Source organism: Gouania willdenowi, chromosome 1 (genome assembly GCF_900634775.1).
Source record: "Gouania willdenowi chromosome 1, fGouWil2.1, whole genome shotgun sequence".
Taxonomy (NCBI): domain Eukaryota; kingdom Metazoa; phylum Chordata; class Actinopteri; order Blenniiformes; family Gobiesocidae; genus Gouania; species Gouania willdenowi.
In genome coordinates this window covers 35,215,738-35,240,362 of record NC_041044.1, presented here as the reverse complement: position 1 = coordinate 35,240,362, position 24,625 = coordinate 35,215,738, and the positions used below count along the sequence as shown (strand labels likewise).

The 24,625-nt window shown below is 37.6% G+C and overlaps 1 protein-coding gene across 1 annotated transcript in view; it reads right to left on the bottom strand.

The window, feature by feature from the left end:
• Positions 1–4,083: 4,083 nt before the first annotated feature.
• LOC114467843 (lysyl oxidase homolog 4-like) overlaps positions 4,084–24,625 on the bottom strand; it is a 31,199-nt gene continuing 10,657 nt past the window's right edge. The window contains exons 5-15 of the mRNA XM_028454318.1: positions 22,029–22,067; positions 20,779–20,986; positions 19,196–19,376; positions 17,028–17,182; positions 14,563–14,730; positions 13,960–14,122; positions 13,119–13,362; positions 12,834–12,949; positions 11,932–12,068; positions 5,047–5,158; positions 4,084–4,963 (exon numbers count right to left, since the gene is read on the bottom strand). Coding sequence (XP_028310119.1) covers positions 4,893–4,963; positions 5,047–5,158; positions 11,932–12,068; positions 12,834–12,949; positions 13,119–13,362; positions 13,960–14,122; positions 14,563–14,730; positions 17,028–17,182; positions 19,196–19,376; positions 20,779–20,986; positions 22,029–22,067 — 1,594 coding nt within the window. The 3' untranslated portion in view covers positions 4,084–4,892. The remainder of the gene's footprint in view (positions 4,964–5,046; positions 5,159–11,931; positions 12,069–12,833; positions 12,950–13,118; positions 13,363–13,959; positions 14,123–14,562; positions 14,731–17,027; positions 17,183–19,195; positions 19,377–20,778; positions 20,987–22,028; positions 22,068–24,625) is intronic.

Here is a 24,625-nt window from a genome sequence, read left to right as displayed (position 1 = left end):
AGATGTCTACAATCATCATTGTTAACTCGTCTCACGTGTGATGGATGAATTGTGCACTTATTTTAAAGTGTATTTGATTCCTATAATTGAGTTTGTTTTTTTTTTTTGCTGCCAGCTTTCGTAACACTTTTTTTTTTTTTTTTTTTTATAGATGCATACATACTTCTTCTAAAGGAACTTTCCTGACAGCTGCAGGCTGGTGCTTCCACTAAGGCCTAACCCAGCCGACCACAAGCCATGTGGCACTGTGGCTCATCCTCCTCCTCAGCCAATAATTACACCACTTTAAACCCAGTTTAGAAAAGAGCTGCAAATTTGTTACTCGGTCTTAGTTTTAGCACTTTTTTTCCCTCTCTTTATCAAACTAAAATCTTCTCAGGCTTCATTAACGACTCATTGTGGGAGAGAACGTTGACGAGGCAACGCCACACATTTATAACCAAAAATAAAAACGCTCCTTGTTGCTGAAATTCTTGGACAGGTGTCAAACATTTAATCTCATTGAGTTCATAATATTCAGCTCTCATACTGTCACCAATCTGAAGCTGCAGGGAGAAAAGGGTTTCACATTTAACTTGTCTTTTAAGGATGACTCAGACTGCCACGTGGCTCATTGATGTCTAACTAAAATCTAACAGCCCTAGAAGAGACATTACTTTACACCGGGCAAGGCCAATGTATTTGTATAGTGCAGTGGTTCCCAATCTTTTTTGTCCCGTGTACCCCCCTTCATATCATAAGTACCCTCTCCATTATGTCATGCGTTTTCATTTGTGGAATAGCGGGCTCTCCTTGAACAATTGTTCCCTAAGACTTAAAGCTGATATCTGGAGTTTCTGAGAAATCTATGTTTATGTATGATTCTTTTGAAATGCAAAAAAATACCTAACTAGTCTTTTACTATGGTCTACTGCTGGTGGTCATTCATATACATTAATGTATAGAAGTCCCTCCTTCGTCCTATAGACCCCTAAACAAATGGAAATCATCACAGAGTGCGCCCAGCCAATAGGCTTCCACTTCCTGTTTTTGAGGCTGTCAATCAAAGTGAATGTGGAACTGTGCACGGAAACAAGGCCGTGCGTCACAACAGCAAACGTAAATATGATTTTGGCTCTTACCTGACCCATAGACCTATATCAATGCGACCCGATGTGACCTTATGTTTTGCGATGCACGTGCAGAAAAGTAGGGGCGTGGCTTCTGGTAGATTTAGATTGCAGAGGCAGTGGGAGGAGTGGAAGTTTAGGGCGGGACATCTTGACGTTTCTCAGAAACTCAATAGTTGGCAAATTGCTAATTGTTGTCACTTATCGTCAAAAGTGTAAAGAAATGGCCTGTACAGCATAAAATAATTCTGTTTCAAAAAATTAAATGAAAATGTATTTTATTACCTTATAGTTGAATTGTTAGTTTGTCGTGAATTTGTTAAAAAAAAATAAAAAATTAGCCAAAAAAAAGAACTACGATAATTTCCAGATTATTTTTAAATGAATGATTTAATCTTTCTGAGTACCTCCTACAATGTGCTCCTATGCCCCTCTTTGGGAACCACACAAGGCAATTCAATGTGCTTTACATGATTAAAAAGTATAAAAGAAAACATTTGATGCTGAGTCTGACTTCAGCTCTGCTAGTATTAATGATAATAATAATAACTTTAGTTTGTAAAGCACTGAACGTTTATCAATCCCAAAGTGCTACAGAAACAGGAGCAGAAAAAATTCAACAGATAAAAGCAATAATTGCATTTTAGACAAAGGATTACGACAAAAAGGGCGCACAGTGGCTTAGTGGTTAGCTCGTCCGCCTCACAGCAAGAAGGTCCTGGTTTCAAGCCCTGGGGTGGACACTTTGGGTCTTTTCTGTGTGGAGTTTGCATGTTCTCCCTGTGCTCACCTGGGTTTTCTCCAGGTTCTCCCTCCGTCTTCCATCCACAATCCAAAAAACATGACTGTTGGGTTGAGTGGAGTCTCTAGATTGCCTGTAGGAATGTACGCCAGTGTGAGTGCTTGTCTGAGCATGTGTTGCTCTGCGATGGACTGGCGCCCTGTCCAGGGTGTATCCTCTGCTAAGCTGGAGATAGGCAAGTGGGTCAGAAAATAAATGTATGGAATACTACAAAAACTAAATCGAAAAATTCGCTGTCGAAATTAACACTGAAAAAAAGTTTTCAACGGTTCAACAGCAAATTCAGTCCATATTGTTTATTTCAGGTTAAAATGTGTATCCCTCCCTCACCAAATTTGCAAATACTGTATGTAAAAAGTCCCCAGTGGCTGTGGCTGATAGTAGATATGGAGCCTGTAGCTGTAGAGGCTGTTTTCCATCATCGTGTGCGATCTTAAGGCCCTGCCCACAATCTCATGTTTTACTGTGGCTTCATGAGGAGGTGATGCACCACACAGCAGCCTGCTGGGTGCCTCATGCACAATCATTAGATCAACTACACAAACACAAACCACCACAGAGAAAACTGTGGTCACAAGTGCCAAACGTAACCCAGAATGACTGTGTGCTATGTCATGGAGCAATATGAGATGTGAGGCATGGTCTAAATGTAGGAATTATCCAGTGTTCAACCACAATAAAGGACTGCTGGCACCAGATGAAGTCAGCAACATGCCTTACTTAATGACATGGTAACACTGTATTTAAAAAATACTACAATTATTACAATATCCTTTATTCGGCAGAATAATTATTTAAAAAAAGTCAGCCAAATATAAGATGATATATCAGATTTATATTATGAAATATACATCTGTTTGATTTATTTATTTTTTGTTTGGTATTGTTCAGTATTGTAACTGCTGATTCAAGGCCCGGGGGCCAAATCCAACCCTTTAGAGCATCAAATTTGGCCAGCTCAAGAAAGTAAAAATGATTTAAAAAAACATGAAACATTTTGTAAATTACCAATGAAATCAGTTCCAAAAACAAAAAAAAACAATTAAAATCCAAATTATTTGCAGAGCTCAGTTTTCCAGTTGTATCACATATCACATCACTTTTAATCTTAAATTACTGGAAGAACTTTTTCCACAATCTGGCAACTTTTCTTCAAATTATTAGATGAAATTTCCCCAAATTCCCCAACATTTAAGCAAAGATCCTACAGGGACTGATATACTCACATACTTCATCATTTACTGTATACATGGAAGTGCAAACCAGGGCACATTAATGTTGAAATCTGTGTCCCACTTAAGCTCAAACTGGTAATAACTAAAATGAGTTTGACCCGTCTGGATTAAAGTGTGGCCCAACACTCACAGATCATCCCATCTGTTCATCCATGATTGTAAAACGTAACAAAAACTAGTTTTAGGATATTAGAAATGTCAGATTGAGTCATGGTTTTGAGTCTGTGCTTGAGAGCTTTGCACTACTGTATACTGTATGCACTTATTCAATTATTAAAGTTCACCCACCATTCTGCTCTTATTAACCTGGAATAGATTGGCAGCTTCACCAAATCTAAAAAATAGATGTTTTTCTCAACACTAGTTCAGTTGTGTGTTAATTTTTCATCCAAAAACTACACACCTGTTAACTACTATCATCTAGCTCATATTAATATTTATTTTCTGTTTGAAATTTAATATTTGAATGTGAGTTTTTTGGGGGAGATCGGGGAACATGACCCCATCCCCATCATCATTTTGTTGTTTGTGTTTTTTTTTAGTTTTCAGTATATTTTTTTTGTATTTTGTGTGTTTTTGTCGTCGTTTTGTGAGTTACTGGTAATATTTGGTATCATTGTCATTCTTAACTAAAGATAAACATTGTAAAACCCCATGTTTTTTATGCTTTAATTTGTTAATTTAAGTAGAAAGAGACATTTTATGAATAATTCTGGAGATGAAACCTAGGAGGGATTGAACATTTTACATCTGGTGTTCCCCAAGGCTCTGCTCAAGGCCCCTTTTTTTAAGTTTGAATTTGAAAGTTAATGCAGACGACATTCAGACTCTTTCAAACCTGATGATGTGTGTACATGGTGTATTCTGCCTAATTCTGCCAGCTTTTATTAACACATCATGATAATTCTCCAATGACCACACAGTTAGTCATTCTGACATTTATTCCTTCACTACCATTACCAAAGTATTGTTCTTTGGCACAACCAAATCTTATCAGTTGTTCCCAATGTTAAACAGCAAAGAACAAACAACCAAGAAATTGTTATGTTAAAATTAAACAATACAAATGTCATCTCAAAAGTACATTACATTTTGCATAAATTAGAGACCTGTGGAACAATGTTCTAGAGAGGTATTATAAAACTGTACATGACAATACATTTGAAACACATTACAATATTTATTAAAAAAAAAAAGATAAAATAGCACCGGGAAAAAAAAAACAAAAACCTAAAAACGACAACTTTAAAACCAGAAACCACACAAGTTTAAACAGTAAATACTGCAGTATGTAATGTGAGCTCTGAAAGCACAAGGAGCACGTCCAGATTTCTGGACACAATCTGTGATCTGTGATGATGAATGACTGGTGCTATGAGACGTACTTTCATGTGCCATCATTCTTCTCTCGTCTAAACCGTGGTTATCGTTCAATCAAGCTGTTTAGAATTGTAAAAGAAAAAAACAGAACAAGGTTTTCATTCGTAAACCTCCTTGTGTTGCTAGACTGATATCATTTTCTCCTCATTACATAATTCCTTTTTTGAATATGTCTACTTTCCAGGCACAGAAACTGCTGATTATCAGCCTTTTGAGTCGTTTTCCCTTTAGCACGATATTATCTTCCAAAGCACTTCCTTTTCCTCTCTCTTGTTCCTGCTAACCCTGATCTTTTCTCTTTACGTCAATGTCATTTGTCTTTCTCGTACATTTTTTTTTCTCTCCTTAAACCAATTGTTCTCTAATTCACAGGAAGTTGTTGGAAATCTGGCGCCTGTGGTCAAACAAGTCCTCCATCTCAGCGCTGTAGGCGTCGCCTGACAACAAAAACAGAAAATAAGGGATTGTTAAAAATAAAATATATATATATATTACTTAAAATTTGACTATCAAGTCATACCTGCATGGCACCCGAACATGTAAACCCGAGCACCATCGTACTTGCATCGACAGCGTATCACATTGTTTTGGAAGTCGGACTCAGCCATGTCCAAGGAAGGGTTCACCTCCACCTGTACGGCAAAAAGAGGAGAAAGAGAGGGAAAATGAAGTTCACATACACAGCACTGTATCTATCTATTCTGATTAGCAGAGGTGTAAAGAGTACTGATACAGTATATCCTACTCAAGTACAAGTACTGTTACTTGATTGAAATTGTATGAGTAAGACATACATAAAATACTCAAGTACAAGTAAAAAGTAGCACAATGAAATATTACTCAACGTAAAAGTTACTAGATATTTTCACCCCCACGTTTACTTTTTTGGTTCCCTTTCATCTCATGTCTAAACTTCAAAAGAAAGAGACAAGATCTTGCTCAATTGGAACCTCATTTATTTTCCACAAAGGCATCTGTATGAAATAAAAGGTTTGTCAAAATGTACAATTCTTTTTTTAAATAAAAAAAAATATAGCTACATTTATGAACTCTAAAACTGAGAAAATAACAGCTTTTAAATACTGTTTTGGTGCCGTGCATTAAGTTTGATCTGGTTGGTCGCCTGGTCGGCTTTGATGTGATGCATTTGATTGTTGTTACATAAAGGCTGACAATACACTGTCATTATTATGACATGTAACTGTCAATAGCATGAATAAGGTGTCATGAAGGCTGTCAGTAAGTATCGTTTGTTACCGTAACCCTAAAGCTTCATTACCCTAACCCCACTAGATCCCTTCATTTAACCCAAAAAATGACAACACAGCTCAAAAGGTGTCATAATTTAGGGAACGACACTTAATGACAGCCTTAATGACACCTTATTCATGCTAATGACAGATAACAACAGCATAATGTCAGCCTTATGTATAAAACAAGTAAAGTGTTACCGATAGTTGTCTAATCATTTCATTTTTTTAAGTTTCACAATGTCCCTTGATCATTTTTAATCAATAAAATGACAAAAAATATAAAATACTCAGTAACGGTTGGGTGTAGAAATGTAATGAACTACTTTACTCCTTTTAAAATGTACTTAAGTATAAGTAAAATGACTGATTTAGAAATATACTCAAAAAAGTGCAAGTCCCCATAAAAGCAACTCTATTGCAGTAACATCTGCTGATTAGCAATGCTTTCTTGCAGTACTCGTGGCCCAATTTTTTGTTTGCTACCAGAATGTAAGTTGATTTTTTCTCATAGAGACCAAAGGAGCAAAGGAATCTGTCTCTCTAAGGTATGTTCACACTGCTGGTCAATTACAATTTTTTTTTGACCATATCTGATTTTTTTCAGGTCTATGTCACCAGTGCAATGCAGATTTTTTCAGATCCGGCTCAGGCTGCTTTCCTATTTGGATATTAATCCAATACATATGTGATATTTTGCTGTATGAACAGCCAGGTCGTATTCTATCCGACCTTTACGTCATCAAAATGCGATCATAATTCTGCGTCCCAGATGAGGTGGAAGGGGAGGCTGAAAACCCTGGTGGAGGATGGAGTGAAATGTAGACAGTGGAAGGAGAGGGAGTTGTTAAAATATTTGATATATTATCTATGTTATCAGTGCCACACACACGCAGTGCGTGCTCATGTAGTACCTCAGATACTTTTTGGCGCGTGTGTGTCACTTCAGCATCGTATTCTGTTCTTACTCCAAACTGATAGAAGACGCATTTAATGTGTAATATGAACGAGCACACAAAAAAATCAGATTTTTCAAAAATATCCAAATTGAGCATTAAGACCTGCAGTATGAATGTAGCCTTGTAGTCTAAATCTATGTTAACCTTGGACTGTGAACCTATCCAGGGTGTATCCACAGATAATTTTTAAAAAAATAAAAAATGTTTAGTAAAAAAGGAAGATTTACACAAAAAAAAAAATGAAGATGAAACACATCTACTTATAGTTAGTAAATCCTCTGGCTTTTACAGGATAAAAGTGGATTTAGTCAAAGCATTTTGAATTACTGTGAGTACATATATAATTACAGGCACCACAATGTCTGCTACTCACAAAACCACTCTATGCTTCCACAGCTGCTAAACCTCTCATAATATGTAAAACTCTCCCAAATATCACTCCAAGTAGAGCCATGTATGAAGATTATCGTCTATGCTGATGATGTTGTCGTGTGTTTGTCGAATCACGGAGAAGGTTCTTTAAAGATCCTTCTGATTTTCTCAGATCTTTTTGGGCCAATAATTGAATATTTAGATTAAAAACATTAACTCATCTGGTATAGCAATTGTGATGCTAGACGCTAGAGATGGGCGATATTACGGGTCAATATTAGCTATAAAATGTTTTCATATCTGTGGAAAAACCGATTTGTGCTGTTGTTTGAGAGGACATAATTAAAACTAATATTGCACTTTTTCTACTAATAAAGTTGAATACGTTTCCTTATTTTCATAGATAACGTTTATTTGTGGAATACATACTGCGCAGTTGACATTTTATATATGTATAGTTACAGTTATATTGTTTTTAATAGATGTGGCTTGTAGTATATATATTGTTTGTATTGTTTGTATGTCTGGAGCTGTAACAAAAATAATTTCCCCCTGGGATTATTAAAGTATTTCTGATTATGATTCTGATACGTCCGGTGGGGCATCACATTAAAAGTAGCCTTAACCTGTTAGTTATAATAATGGATTATGTGTTGGGGAGGGGTTTATGTATATATATATCTATATATATATATCGGTTTATATTGGAAATTGGAAATTCAGCGTTGGCCAATATCCATATAATACTGGAAACTGAGTGAAAAGGGGGACTATTCACTTCATCTGCAGTTAGCTCAGGTTACTGTATTTCCACGTGACAAAAATGTTAATATTGATTATAGTTTTAATTAGGGCAAGACACACACTCAGTTATTGTTTGTGTCTGGGTGTTTTGAGGAAACATTCTTTCTCACAATGACAAAACTTCGATTTGGTACATATTTGTATCGGCCATTGCTAGATATACTGTAATTATATATTAGCTGCCCCTTTTCTTCGGAGTCGACAGTTCCTGATCGGAGGATTACAGTCTAACCAGCTGTATCTATAAACTCCACCAGAGCATGACATCATTTTCCATATAATCTGAGGACCCATAGTAGATGCAGATGATAGTTTTGGGTTTAAATTTAGGTTGAAGCCTATCATCAGACAGCAACTATGGTCGGTTTTTGTTTTCCACTCTGTCTGCTGGTCGTATATACTTCAAGTGTAGCGCACAAATGAGTTTTCCTCTTCCACACTTCAAACAGATAACCCGACCACATGTTCAATAAAGAAACCCAATTTCAGTTTTATTTACTGCGTAAACCATGTGGTTTGAATCGTATTTACGAGCAAAGCTTTAAAACAGGAGATATCTATACATAAAATTATTAATCTTTTTTATATTAAAAGCCAGCATTGGTGTCAAAGCCTTAATGTATGTTATAGTGTTGCAGGATTTAGGCATATATTCTTCAGACTGGTATAAAAAAACACTTTATTAGGATTGTGGTGCTTGATTCCGCAATAAAAGCCTTTGTAATGATGTAAAACGAAAGACCCAAAACGTGCTTTTACAGAACAATGAAAGGCCGCCTGTATCATGTAAAACACTGTGAGGTTGCGCAGCTGATGTTTAAATGACGGCGTAATCAGGAGTAATCAAGCTGAGGTGAGCGTGACTCATCGACTTAAATGCAGGATCCCAAAAATGGCCGCCACCCAGTGGCTCTCGGTAGAGTCGCTACAGAAACACTCTGTGGGATGAAAGATGAAGGAGGATCTCCGCCCTTACTCAGCCCATCTCGGCTTACACTCGACTACTGTTGCACCACAGTCCTCACCACAGAGTGCTGCTGGATCATGTGGTCGCCATGGCAGCCGTTGATCATGGCTTAATTACAGAGGTGAAAGTAGTGGATTACAAGTACTCGCGTTACTGTAATCCAGTTGCATTTATAGGTACTTTAAGTGTATTTCTTAATCAGTAATTTTCAGAGGTGTAAAGTGTACTAAAATATCATACTCAAGTAGAAGTACTGTTGCTTGATTGAAATTGTACTCAAGTACAAGTAAGTCATACAGAAAATACTCAAGTACAAGTAAATAGTACTCAAAGTAAAAGTTACTCGTGACTCTCACCCCCAACGTTTATTTTTGGTAACACATCTTGCCACTGTTCCTTTGCATACAGTAAACATTTCATTTATAAATTTAAAAAGGAAAAAACAAGATCTCGCACATTTGGAACTTAATTTATTTTTCCACAAAGGCGTCTGTATAAAATAAAAGGTTTGTCAAAATGTAAAATAAAAAAAACAAAACAAATAAATTCAATTGAAAATTCAAAACATTCTCAGGCTCTAAGTATTATGAAGCCCCTGAAGGGACACAGATGATTATTATTATTTTTTTTAATTGCGTGCTAACGTAAAAGACCTTATTTAAAAATTAATTATTTTTATTATTTCATACAGATGCCTTTGTGGAAAATAAATTAGGTTCCAATTGTGCAAGATTCAATCTCCTCCTTTTTAAGTTTTTAAGGGGTTAAAGTAACTATAAACTTTTATTTCGAGTACTGTTTAATTGAGCTACTTTTTACTTGTATTTCAGTATTTTATGTACGACGTACTTTTACTTGTACTTGAGCACAAGTTCAATCAAGTAACAGTAGTTCTACTTCAGTAGGATATATTAGCACTCTTTACACCACTGCTTAATTACACATACGCGGGTCAGTCTCTTGACAGAAGGACCAGTGTTGGTGTGTAGACTGATGGTGGGGGCCATCCACACCTGTGTCCAGTGTGCATGTATGTGTCTTATATGTGAGCCCTAATTAAACATCATATTTTCATGTAAACATTGAGAAAATAAACAGTAAACGTCTTTTCTTTTGTTGCTATGAAGCTCTTACTAACGTGCCTTTTCACGAGCCGTGAACATAACGCTTGTGCATTTGTAAAGCGCTGACAGACTCTTTCCATCTCCAATAAGTCTTTTCCCCTTTGACGGCGCGGACTAATAGCAGGTCTACTTTCTAAATCCAGACTAAATTCACTTTCCCTAAACACACACACGCCCTTAAAGCGACATTTAAGCTGTGCACCTGAATGACTGATACACAGCCAGGAGCCATTTAGCTAAATTACAGTCTTTTATCTGAGTTTTAATCCCATGTACAACCTTAGATGTCGAAATGTGAAACTCTGGTTATAAGAAAGAAAAAGGACCAATGCCATTTCCACCATGAAGATAAAGTGTGGGGTCGGCACGCTGGTTTGAGTCTGGCTATGTCAGCTCACGGCTAGAAGACCTGGGTTCACCTCCAGGTTAGGACCCATTTATGTGCTCTGTTATGGCCCATTTACTCCCAACGTTTTAACATGAATATAAACAGACAATCAACACTCAGCACAACTACAGAAAACCTACCAACACCATTCAAACAAAGCTATATTTGGACCAACCATGAAAGCAGTCGCTCTAACTATACAGTTTTTGGATTTTCTGAAATACAAAGATGGAAACTTTGAGGAGTTTCCAACCATCTCTCTATGTTTGGTCTATTTTATCAACGGTACATTTCACACAATCTCTTCAGTTGTAGCACATTGTTGCTAAATGCTGTTGACTCTAGAGTGGTGGTGGATCCCAATTTTTTTGTCCCGTGTACCCCCTTTGCATTATGGTCAAATGAAGTTTACCCCTCTTCATATCATGAGTACCCTCTTCATAATTTCATATGCCTTTTCATTTGTGAAAAAGTGCCCTCTCCTTTAACCCCTAACTGTGTCTCGATCATTGGTTCCCTGAGGGTTGATCTTCAAATTCAAAACAATGAGTGGAATTTAAAATAGAATTAATATTATTTTTTAATACCATGCAAGTTTTATTTGATTACTTCAATTGTAAGCAAATAGCGAAATATTGTCTCCTATTGCCAGAAGTGTGCCCGATTATTTCTAAATTAATTGTTAAATCTTTCCGAGTACCCCATGCAATGTGCTCCTGTACCCCTAAGGGTACACATACCCCTGTTTAGGAACCACTACTCTTGAGGAAATATTGCTTAATATTTTCAACAACAACAATGGATGCATTGTTTTTCAAAGTAAATGGAGTAACAATGAATCAGAACTGTTCCTGTTAGTGTCACACTGGCTTTTCTTCATTTCCCAAAGAAGAAATATACATTTTAAAATTAGATAAATGGTAGTTTTGTGTGTTTACAGTCTCAGATCCTTGTGGTGTACTGGCCTGCAGAGCTAAGAAAGGTACATAGAGGGTAGACTTTGAGAAACGCTCCAATTCACAGTTTGTTTTTAAATCATTTCAATAAAAAAAAAAAGGTTGTTTAGTTTGAAAAACATTGTTACGTGCTTAAGACGAGATTTAAACACCACTACGTTGATAACAGAAGTTGGGGACGATATATATTTATTTTTTTATCAGATAAAGACATAGGGTAGGTCTCATACTGGAGATCGAAGATCATTTGCTTGTAAAAAGATTGCCGCTCGAAAATTTGTTTTCATCTCCAATGTAACTCGATTTAATGTAATTTTTAAAAAAGTTTCACACATTGCATTGTGGGATGTGGAGTCCCATAGGAGAACACATTTCTGTTACAGTACATCTGACCAGCAACTAAAGCTTGACTCTGTCTCATTCATCAAAATCGCCACAACACATATTTAGGAATCTCGTTAGAAAAGCCTAAATAATTGCTGGAAAAATCGTGATCGTCACCAGTAGGTAGGTGGCCTGCCCTGTGCCTGCACTAAAACTTTGAAGATTGGTGTCATGACGTTGAAGATTGTGCATTAAACTAACCTGAAAGACGTATTCACCGGGCCGTATGTCTGTAATATCAATCCACTGACAGTCTATGTCATGGCGGTAAGTGTCCCAGCAGCCAACAGATATACCCTGCTGTCCCATGTTGTAGCAGGCATATCGTTTATGAATGCCTGGAAGAACAAAGGAGAAGCAAGTACATGAGGAGAGATAATATGCTGATTTCTTTGACATTCATATTCGCTGGCACGCATATACTGCTTCAATGAACCAGACTGGTCCAGCTGATCGTATGATGTAGACCAGAGTTTAGAATCTCACATGTGCTTCTGCATGACCCAAACTGAGGAACTCTAATTTATTTATTTAAAAGTGTAAGGGATTTGAGTTCAGAAAGTTGAGCAATGCTGGTAAAAGTATATATATATATATATATATATATATATATATAAGGGTGGGACAATATATCGTTTGACAAAAATTAAAATGTCACAAGATATTTCATCAAGTACAAGTGGTATTGTAGAAGGTAAGGGTATTTAAGTATGGCCAGAGTTAACGTCAAATAAAAGCACACTTTTCAAACTGTGTTTTTTTGGGTGAATTTACCCCTTCCCAAAAAATATTGTATCATATTTGTTATTGTGAGCCCAGTATCGTATATTGTCTTGTCTGGTGAACTATGTGCGAACCACTTTTTGTTACTGGCCTTTTGATAAAAAGCTCTTTAAAAAGTAACAAAATACTCAACAATATTGGGCTTTAAAAAAGTTATTCTTATTTTATTTTACTCTGGGAAATGCCCACAATTCAATCTAAACAGGTTTTTTTGGGTCGCTTACTCATGAGTTGAAAACCTATGATGTAGCTCATAATCTTTTAGGCAGTAAGCTCGCTGATCGTTTAATGCTGTCTGGATTATTGTTCCTGCTTCTCACCATCAGGGCAGTAGGTGTCCTCCAGGCAGAAGCTTGCTTTGTGACCTTCAGCCACTTTCGTCCCGTTAAGGGTCAGGAGATCATAGTGAGTGAACACCTCAATGCTGTGGTAGTGCCTGAAAGAAATGAATGCGAGTCATACAAAGATGAGTCAAACATGACTATTCCATAAAAGACAATTTGTAGAACCAGAATCACTTTAATGCTTTAAACCCCCACACAATGAAGTCATAGTTGTGCTGGTATTTGGACTAAAAACCCTTTTTCTTTGATCTGACCTCTTACCTGTGACACTGATGCCATGTCCAGCTTTCCCTGGATGCCCGAGGTTGGAAGTCAGCGCGTCCCATGTTCATGATGCGAGAGGAGAAGCGCAATAGGCGGCGGTGTCCGTAAGGCCAGTTCATTCTGGCAGCAGACGACGACAGGCAGTTCTCCTCATTTGCACAAGTGAGCAAGTGTAGAGGACGGTCCTCTATGTAAGCCGTCTCCTGCACCAGCTGGGCGTCCACCACCAGATCAGGAGCAGCTGCAAAGACCAGGATGAGGACGTCAAAAAAATCTATTCATTCATCCTTTTATCACTAATTTTTCTATTCATTGAGCCATCCATTCAAATTCATACATCCATCCATCTTTCTATCCACATCCATTGAAATGCATCCATTAATACATTTATCCATCCATCCATTGAAATTCACCCATCCACCCATTGAAATGCATCTATTCATCAATTTCTCCATCATCCATCCTCATATCTATCCATTCATCCGATATTTCATCCATTTATCCATCCATTGAAATCCATCCATCCATCTATTGAAATGCATCCATTCATCTATTAATTAATTTCTCCATCCATGCATCATCCATCCTTATATCTATTCATTCATCCATTATTCCAGCCATCCATCCATCCATCCATTGAAATGCATCCATCCATCCATTAATCAATTTCTCCATCCAATCCATCTATCATTATATCCATCCATTGGTTCATTCATCCATCCATTCAGTCATTCATCCTTCCATCCATCCATCCATCCATCCATCTTTCCTTATATCCATCCATCCATCCATCCATCCATCCATCCATCCATCCAGTGTTCACTTATTTAAAACTCACTCTCTACACACGTGACTCCTGCTGCTCGACCGTCTCCTCCTCTTGGACAATACACATGTGTGTTTCTTCGACACTGCTGGATGGACATCTCAGATCCTCTACAGTGAGACCCACTCAGCACCACCTCAGCAGCGTCTGAAGATCCAGGCCAGTACCAGGTTTCCTAACAGAGGAAGAGCATGTCATCAGGGCTCCTTTGGATTGTAAGCAGATCTTGAGTAACAAAACTTTTAAAGCTTCTCTCACAGGCTCTATCAGTATATATTATGACATTTTCCACTCTTTGTCATGGCTTTTAAACTGGCTGTTAAATGTTCCCAGCAGGACCCCCCTTCCTTTTCCATGCAGTCCTATTTTCAGTTTGTTTGCTCCCTGAGTTTCTGTTCATTTTTCTTTGCTTCACTTTCCCTCTTTTATTTTGGGAGTTTGGGAAGTGGAAGTTTGGGAAGCCTGTAATTTCCTCAGGCCTCAGTAATACCACAGGACAGACACACAAACAGAGAAAAGGGTAAAAGGAGGAGAAAAGAGGCTGGAAACAGAAAAGGAAGAGAATTACAGGGAAATCTGTCACAAACATCAACAAAACAGAAGGCTGCTTTTCACCTGATGAGCTCTTGCAGCGAAGCCCAGGCCCAGCTGTCGACACACGACCATGGCCTCGTTGATGCCCCAGTTCTCACTGCAGATGGACCCCCAGCGTCTGGCCCCTCCCACCTCTATCAGCACCTCCACACGTCCCTCTGATGGCTCTCTGCCTCCTGCCAGACGCACCTTAGAGTGTTGGGGACAAAGAGTCGTGGAATTATCAAGTGACTTTATTTGCACAATGAGCATATGTCAAAGACATTATGAGGCAATAATGAGGACAATTAACCAAAATTAGTGTTAAGATATGAAGAAATGGGAATAGAAATTGTACAAGGTGTATCATTCATTCGTCTTCTATACCAGGGGTACTTAACCTTGGGGTCAGGACCCCATTTGGGGTTTCAAGACACTGGGAGGGGGTTGGTAGTTGCCTTCAAGAAACTAAGAATATTTTTTTTGAACAATTTGAGCCTATTTTTACACCTAACTTGCCATATTTTAACCTATTTTCATCCCTTTTTTTTGCCATATTTTGGCTCCTTTTAATGTAATCTGCCACTTCATCAAATTTCAATGCCTTTTCCGCACATTTTTCTACTTTCAAGACATTTTTGACATCTCCACCACTTTTTCCACCTAATGTCACATATGTTGATCCATTATTGTCACTTTTAACCTCTTGTAACCACATTTCATGCTTATTTTTGCCAATTTACGATTTGTCATGCACAATATTTGCCAATTTAAACTAATATTCCTAATTTTTTCTCCCACTTTTAAGCCAATATTGACATTTTTTTTAACCCTTTTTAACACTTTTTCTGTCCATTATTGGCCACTCTAATTTGTATCTTTTAATGAATTTCTATGGTTTTTAAAATCCCATTTCACCACCTATTCCACCATTTTTGGTCACTTTTAACCCAGTTTATTTCTGATTAAAACAAGGATTTACATCTTTAAGATGACTATATACTATGGCACAAACAATAATAAGCTTCCTGGATAACAATGGATGTGGAACAATGGACCATCATTTTACTGACTTCATTGGATGCCCCCACTTTATTCCCCCTTATAGATGGCCCTGTCTCCACATGACTGTTCTTCAGTGTTCATGTTTGTGTTCAACCACCTTCTGGTACAGTGGGGGTCCCTGGTCTCTAGCACCTTTATTTTGGGGGTCGCGGGCTGAAAAGTTTGAGAACGACTATTCTATACGTGCCTATCCTGTTCATAATCATTATCAGTGGCTCCGGTTGACTTAAGGTGTAGTGTGCAATTTTGGAAAGCAAGCAAGATTTGAGAAAAGCAAGACCTCCTCTAAGCTCCTCCCCCTCCCGTATGCTCTCGTGTGGGGCCTGTCAAAGGCCAGCCCCTTACAAGCTTGAACACGCATCTGATATAAAAATAACAAATCCCCCCAAAGAGCTGTCAAACAGAAAAATAGCAACCTGTGCATCACTTTTCAGGCCCTTCACATGCTGAGTGTGCACAGAGGAGGAGGGAGGAACAGAGGTGGGCGTGGGCAAGATGACATAGTATAGCCTCCAATTGGTTCTTTCCATTTGGACCGAATGGCAGGAATTGGTCAGAGTTTTTCTATGATTCCAGCAGCGACAGAGCTCTGACTGTTTTTGTTTCTTTTTCTGAATAGTAAGTAAGTAGTTTATTTAAAAAGCGCTTTTTGCAGATAAAATCACAAAGTGCTGTACAGAGTTGTGGTAAAAGTACAAGTGCAACACAATAGAATAATAAAACAAGAGTTTTATTACATGATGTATTGACTACTCTCAGAATAGGAGGACCATTCCACTCAGAACAACAAAAGGTTTTTCTGAACAGGATTGTTTGTTCCACTTTCAAAAGTGGGATTTTCTTTCAAACACACCTTTAGATTTCTGGAGGAAAACATTGTTTTGAATCTGCACACACTCAGTTAAAACATACATCCCCATGGAAAAAACTGCAACCACAATCTCATTATTGTTAGACAGCTACAGTTGTATAATGAAAACATTTAATAATAACACTTGTGAGCTTCTATGGGTAAACCAAGACAAGTCAGTCCATCACACCTCACAGCAGGGAAGCTGCATTATGTGTTATTTACAAATGAGCCGCTCTAAAAGAGCACAATTTGTATTTTTAATGTATTAGAAGAGACGACCTAAACGGATCTAAACCTAAACCAGTCTGTGTTGTAGTTTCCTTGGGCAAGAGACTAAAACCTGCATCGGCTCCTAAAGCACAGCTCTTTGAAATGCTGTGGTGATGATAAAAGTGCAATATAACTCAAGTCTGTTGGATATCATAGTCTGTGCCACCACAACTCTTTTTTTTCTCCTCTTCTATTTGTTGTTCCTCATTAAAAAGTTTTTAAATTCGTTTTTAACAAGATGAGTGTGAGAGAGAAGAGAAAGCATTTCTGTTTTTTATTTGTTGCAAATGTATATGTACGTTGTGCATTTGATGCTTACTGTGGCCTGCAGCCCAATGTTGGGAACGTTGCAGCGGACTGCCACGTCCTGGCTGTGTTTGCAGGTGTAAAGCGGCACCTCTGCGTAGTGACACTCGGTAATGGACCTCTCTCTGCCTGTGCACTGGACACTGTTCATGTGGATGGGACCAGTACCTGTAGAAGAAAGAAGAAGAAAACCTAAATCATATAAAACCTGGCGGCAGTGCGGACGCACATGTGGGCAGAAGGGAAATAAAGGCCCAGATGTGACTGCATGGGACCTCTGATGTGGTTTTGAAACTAAGCTTAAGCAGAGATCCCTCTGTCCTCTCCTCAGCAGCTACGTGCTGCACTATTTCCTGTGTGAACTAATATAGACCGCACGGCAGAATGGAGCTCAAACTTTAAATGCATGTATGTTTGCGTAGGTGTGTGAGGCCCAGCCTGAGGCCCACAAAGCCCTATAATTTAGCCCTAAATAACTAATGAGGTCATGTAGCTCTTCCCTAAATGCAGCGCCATCGCATGAATTCACGTCGACAGTAAAACACGCAGCTCATAAACCCTTCTGTAATTTTCAAAGCAGCAAAGACTCATTTAACCACACTGTAGCACCTAGTTTACTACAGCCCTAAAAGTAACGCTTGCATTTTTTCCATTTATTATATAATTAGGGATAGCGGAGTGAAGGAAATCAACACTCTATTATAGGAAATATTATGGGCTTACTTGGGCAGAAAGATAAGGACAGGAAATGGATGTGATTACAGTAATTTCTTCTGAAAATGTTTTAACTATTGTTGCCAAACTGTTTAAAAGCAATGACCAGAACAATGACTTCTGATTGTTCGGTTGCTGATTGGCCGACATCCTGCTTTCGAAGCTGTGAAAGTGTTTCACGTCAGTGTTTTCACTGGTTTGGTCACTAAAATGTCCTAGCCCATTTTACACTTATGCAGTTGTTTATGGGGAGAGTTCCGTAACAATCAGTGTCTCTGAACAAATTCCTGCAGATGTACGTATGTTTGCTCAGGGCTTGTAGTGCTGCGTTAATAACAGATATTTGGACTGAGTGATGTTTGGTCTGCAAGATTCACTCGCTAGGTTTCCGTTACACTTGGAAATACGCAAAATCTAAATAACGCAATTAAAAACTGGTAATGGAAACACTTGAATTTTGAAAAAAAAAAAAAACACACAAATATCGCAAAAAAGTTTATATTACGCTTTCATGAGGAGGATTTTCAGACGTTCCGATATTTAAATATGTCACAAAAACGCAATGGAAGCACTCGTTAAGAAAATGCACATCACAGAATGTGATGTGCATGGTCTCATGACTACTTCTTTCTGAGAAAACATGGCGGGGTAAGTGTGGACAGAGGAGAAGACCGGGACATCTTTTAGCAATATACTGTACTTAAATATTATTACTGCCACATTACACGTGAAACAGCAAAGGAATACGGAGTCTTTTAAGGAGATTCTGAGCATCCATCTTCCTGCAGCAAAGTCTTGTGGGATGAGATTTCAGGGAAGTTACAAGCATCAATGGAAACACGTTCAAAGCGACATTTAGGAATATCGCTTTTATTTTGTGAAAATCTGTGATGGAAACCCAGCTACTGTACAGTCATCTAAATCCCAGATTATTGGCTTAAAAGCATGATTAAAAAATGTCTGAAGGAGGTCATCTGCCTACTAAATAAATGTGTACATTACCAGTTACACATATACACCCTAACGTACAGGTAAGTCGTCCTGACAGCTTATCATTTAGCCACACATAGCTTAGCGCATTAGCTTAGCTCGTAGATCCATCTCATAGAAGCTGTGTTGTAGAGCCCAAAGGTGTGAGTTTTATAAAAGGGGTGGGGCTAACAGAGCTTGTTTGTGACACAAGATGGTCCCATAACGTCACATGATCTTGTTCTCAGCCAATAGCAAAAATCAGCTGTATTAACTGGGTTTCAACCCATAGAGGGCAGTCACTCTGACAACTAACATGTTGTGAGTTGAACCAGGATTAATCAACAGTACAACTTAATCCCCATATACATTTGTATTGGGGTTTAGTTACTCTTAAGATGTGTGTTTGCTTGCTTTAAGTAAAGTCAAATCTCTTTAAAGCACCAGAAACACTTCAAAGCCTCTGTGTGTGGCTGTGTTTGTGTTGTGCTTCCTTACCCTGTCCAAGCTGAGCTTTGGTCAGAGCCTCTTTGGCCGTACCAAAGCCCAGTTCTCTACACACCACACTGGCTGCTGTCACATCCCACAAGTGGTCACACACTGTGCCCCATTTGCCCTCCTTCAGCACCTCCACGCGGCCTTCTCCGAGTCGAGGGCCAGCCTTGAGGCGCACAACTGACTGAAAGGAAGAAATGGGATTTTACTTCAGTTTTGCAACATGATTTCAACTTGCTTTTGATCAAGTGTACACATCGACAGGCATTCATGTTATTCAGCTCTGCCAAGGTGGCCATATTTCAACCTGCGTTTATTTATGTATTTGTTTGTCTGTTAGCAGGATTAGGTCAAAAATACTGAAAGGGGCAATATTGTGGAAAAAAACACTTTATTACTACAGTGATATACATCCCTTTACCCTCATTCAGAGGGCAAACGTTGAAAAAGTTCTGTTTCCTCAGTCCCTTGTTATTGTACGATTTGTAATGTACTTTTGGATCTACTGCAGGAGTGTCAAACTCATTTTAGTTCAGGGGCCAAATACAAACCAGTTTGATCTCAAGCGGGCCACAGATTTTAGGTAGGGGGGAAAAAGAAGAATTTTAACATTAATGTGGCCTGGTTTGCACTTCCATGTATAAATGATACAGTATGTGAGTATATCAGTCCCTGTGGGATCTTTGCTTAAATATTGTGGAATTTGGGGAAATATTGTCTAATAATTTGAAGAAAATCTGCCAGATTTTGGAAAAATTCTCAATATCAGTCCCTGCATGATTTTCACTTAAAAAATTATTGATTTTGTAACCATTTTTTTGCGTAATTTAGTGGAATTATACACACCCCAAGTCACCCACTGAACCCCCCCCACCCGATCACCACCTCCATGATGACATTATCTGCTGTACTGTATATATATATATATATATATATATATATTTATCCTATTTATCCTTTATTCTCTATCTATCCTTTATTTATCCCTCGTCCTTTATATTTATCATTATTATTATTATTGTTGCTGGGTTGTTCTTTGTTTTTTTATTTTTGTTGTTGTTTGTTTTGTGCACCAACTACCAAGACAAATTCCTTGTACTGTCCTTAAAACTGTACATGGCCATTAAAAACATTTCTGATTCTGATTCTGATTTCTGATTTGTGAGAAATTGCAAGATCTTTTTGCAAAAATTGAGATTTCTTTCCATGCAATCAAAAATGATCGTGTTTATTTGATATAAGGGTAGGAAACTTTAAGCCCCTAAAAATATTGTGGAGATTAATTGAATTTGTGAGTTTGAGATATCTATAATTATTTGGTAATTTACACAATAATTCATGTTTTTACTATATTCTGTGGGCTGAATTGGATGCTCTAAAGAGCCGTATTTGGCCCACGGGCCTTGCGTTTGACACATCTGACCTACTGTATCGTTATTTATGCGGGTAAAAAATTCTCCCAAGCCTTTAAAGTGTGAATGACCATGGTTGATCAGGATCCCTGATCCAGATAACTGCCAATATCTGGCAAAAAAAACCCCTTAACCTTAAAAAACCCCCCAGAATTTTTACTTTCCACCACTGACCGGCACGGCTGGCGTTGCAGTCACCCTGCTGTAACGTGCAAACGGTGATCCAGGGGTGCAACGAACCACTGCATGCATCCCACCCCGACATGGAGCATCGCCTCTGGGGAGGGACAGTTGAGCTTGACACTGTGACAGAGACACCTCCACACCCTGGCACTGCACCTTCTCCACCCAGTAGCCTTTCTTAGTGATCAGCGTCCTCAGTCTGCACAGAGAGACACATGTTACTTTACATCAGTGGAGGACAGGCTTAATCTTTTGACGCAATGATTGTAAAGTTGCACATGCTAAAATAAAAAGCAACTTTTTTTTTTGCAACATTTAGCAACAAACTGCGTTTGCTTGTTACTTTTGACCAGATTTACAGCTATACTTTATTTGTGATAAATATTAAATCTAAATCTAAATCTAACTGCTAAATGTTAAATCTAAAATCTAAATGTTAAACTAAAACTAAATGTTAAATCTAAATCTGAATGTTAAATCTAAAACTTAATGTTGAATCTAAATGTTTGATTTTAAATCTAAATTCATGTTAAATGCTCACTCTATATGGTGAATTTGCATATTAGCTAAATATTAGATTTAGATTTAGCATTTAGATTTAACATTTAAGATTTAATATTGACATATTTTTATAAGAAAAAATATCACAAATATTGCTGTACATGTGGTAACATAAAGAATCACATATGTTTTAAATTTAAATGTTACATTTAATTATAAATGTTAAATCTATGTCTAAATGTTGAATCTAAATCTAAAAAAAATATCACAAATATTCCTGTAAATGTGGTAACATAAAGAATCACATGTGTTTTAAATTTAAATGTTAAATCTAAATCTAAATGTTAAATCTAAATCTAAATTTATATTAAATGCTAAATCTAAATGATGAATTTATATATTAACTAAATATTTGATTTAATTAATCATTTAGATCTAGCATTTAACATTTAGATTCAACATTTAGATTTAGATGTAACAGTTAATGTTTAAGATTTAGATTTAATATTTAGCATTTAGATTTAACATTGACATTAAAAAAAATATCACAAATTTCACAAATATTGTCGCAAGTCAGGTAATATATATATATTTATAAAAAATCACATACATTTTTTAAACGTGGTCTGTTGCTAAATGTTGCAAAGAGCTGCTGTTTATTTTAGCATGTGCAACTTTACAACCGGCGCCCCATATAATCTGAAGTTGTGTGTTTCCAAAATGAAGAAGGTAGATTATACCGTGCAGATGGATCAGCCAACTTGGAGTCCCACAGTTTCCTGCAACACAGAGAACATCACATCAAGGATTTTTAACAACTGTACATCTTTTACATTCAATAGACTAAACAACCGGTCCTGATATACACTTCTACAGTCTGCCCATCCTGCACAATTTCAGCCTTCCCCTCAATCATCCTCCTGCCTTTTCCTCTACATGAACTACTCTCACAGTGACTGTCAAGCCTTGACTAAACAAACCTTTAGGCAGAGGTGTAAAGAGTACTGATATATCCTAATTAAGTAGAAGTTATTCCATTGAAATTGTACAAGTAAGAAGTAGCTTAATTAGGTATTACTTAAAGTAAAAGTTACGAGTTACTTTTACCACAATTAGAACTTCTACAAATGCACCTGCATGAAATAAAGTGATTGTCAAATGTACAATAATATTTAAAATAAGATAACACCAATGAATTAAATTCAAAATAATAACATTCTCAGGCTTTAAGTATAGCTGTATTTATTAACTCTAAAACAAAGAAAATAACCAGCATTCAATGCTGTTTTGGCGCCGTGCATTAAGTTTAGTCTGGTTGGTCGGATATGATGTGTTGCATTTGATTGTTGTCTGGTCATTTCATTTTTTGTAGTTTCACAATGTCCATTTTAAAACAAAAAATTGCAATTTACTCAGTAACAGTTGGGTATAGAAATGTAACAAATTACTTTATTTCTTTTAAAACGTACTTAAGTTCAAGTAAATATACCAATTTAGGAATTTACTCAAAATATAATACAAGTATCCATAAAAGCTACTCATTACATACACACACTTTGGGGATCTTCGTTCAGGGTTGTGTGTGTGACACTGTTTGTCTAAGAGACTAGCATTGGTTTGGAAAAACTCTAGAAATAGGAATAGACCACTGTGCATTAATCTTTGCAAGAAGAGAAGCCTGTTTGAGGTCTGCCAAATTCAATAGGTTTTCCTGACCTGTGTCCAGAACCATGGGTATTACCTAAAAATGGAGTCAAATCCAGAGAGAAAATGAAGTGCATGCATTAAAAGAAAAAACAAAATACACACAAACACACACACACACACACACTGGAGCTGCCCACTTGCATCTGCCTGTGCGACCACAGACAGGTGAAGTTTGACTGACGGCCTCAGCAAACGTGCCTGTAACAAATGAGTCAGTCACCAACTATAACAAGAGTTTAGTGCACAATTACAGTCGTGATGCAATGACATATTTAGAGAAGTGACACCAACGGTGTGTCCTCTCCAGAATAGCCCCTTGTATTCCCCATGGTGAATTTGCATATTTCCATTGGTACATGGTATTCTTGGGTTTTAAGGGCTTATAATAATATATGTTTTTAAAATGGCCCAGAAATGCTGAACTGTAGAAACCTTTGTATGGAACATAAGCACCACAAACCTTTCATCCAACAGACCAAACTGCAAATATCAAACCACCAGTGGTGTTGGCTTCTGGAGCAAAAGGAATTTCCCCTCCTCAGATAAGAGCAAACATTATTATCTGATTTCACAATAATGATTGAAAATATATATAGAAATAGAAATACAATGACGATACAAATTTTAGACACTTATTGTTACTTACGCTCTGGTATATCTATGATTAAAAGACATGTTGCAATCATAACTGTAAACATATTGCCTTGTTTGGTGCACCAGTGACTATGACTTGACTTCTTTGAAATTGCATACTAATGTACTACACATACTAAGTCTGACGTCAAAATGAGTTTGTAGTGCGTTGACATTAGATAGTATGGAACGACTGAGTACACGAGCAATATCTTGATGTATACTATGGTGTATGGGGACAGTTTTGACGTATGCACGGTGGGCACACTAGTCATACTTAACCGCCCCATTATGCAATGCGAGCGTAACGTAAAATCGTCCTAGAATCAAACAAATTTACTCAATAACAGTTTGTTGTAGAAATGTAACAAATTACTTTACTTCTTTTAAAACATCCCATTTTCAAAACAACAGTCCCAGAGCTGCCAAGCCTCACCCTTTGAGCGTGACAGTCAAGCAATTTGACCCATTCCCACACGACACGCCATATTATTGCACTGGTAACTGACATGATCTCTGTCCCTTGTCGGTCATCGCGAGTTTCCGTGAGCGCTTGGGTGTGTGTGTCCCTTTAAATGTTGTCACCGCAAGGAAATGTGAGTCAGTATTATCTCGTCTCCTTTGATGAAGGATGCATCCGTTTTTCCTAGGCTAAAGGAGGTTATAAAGGAAGCATTGAGCCTCTTTTCCTCAGCTTTAAGTGAACTGGAACGCTCCTTATCATGGCCACCTCTTAAACACTTCCGGGTGTAAAGGAAGAGTGGATAGGAAAGGAGATAGGAGGGACTATTCAGACGCAGCCACTGAGTGTGTAGTGTATAGTACGTTAGTATGCAATTTCAAACACAGCCTTTAACAATCCCTCTTAGAGTATTTGAATACTACTCCATGCCAGTAGGTGACATTATGTAGCACAATAAAGCTGTTATTGGCTGTAAATTGTTTGTGTTTGTTGAGTTGGAGCATAAACACGCCACAAATGCTTTTAAAGTGTAGT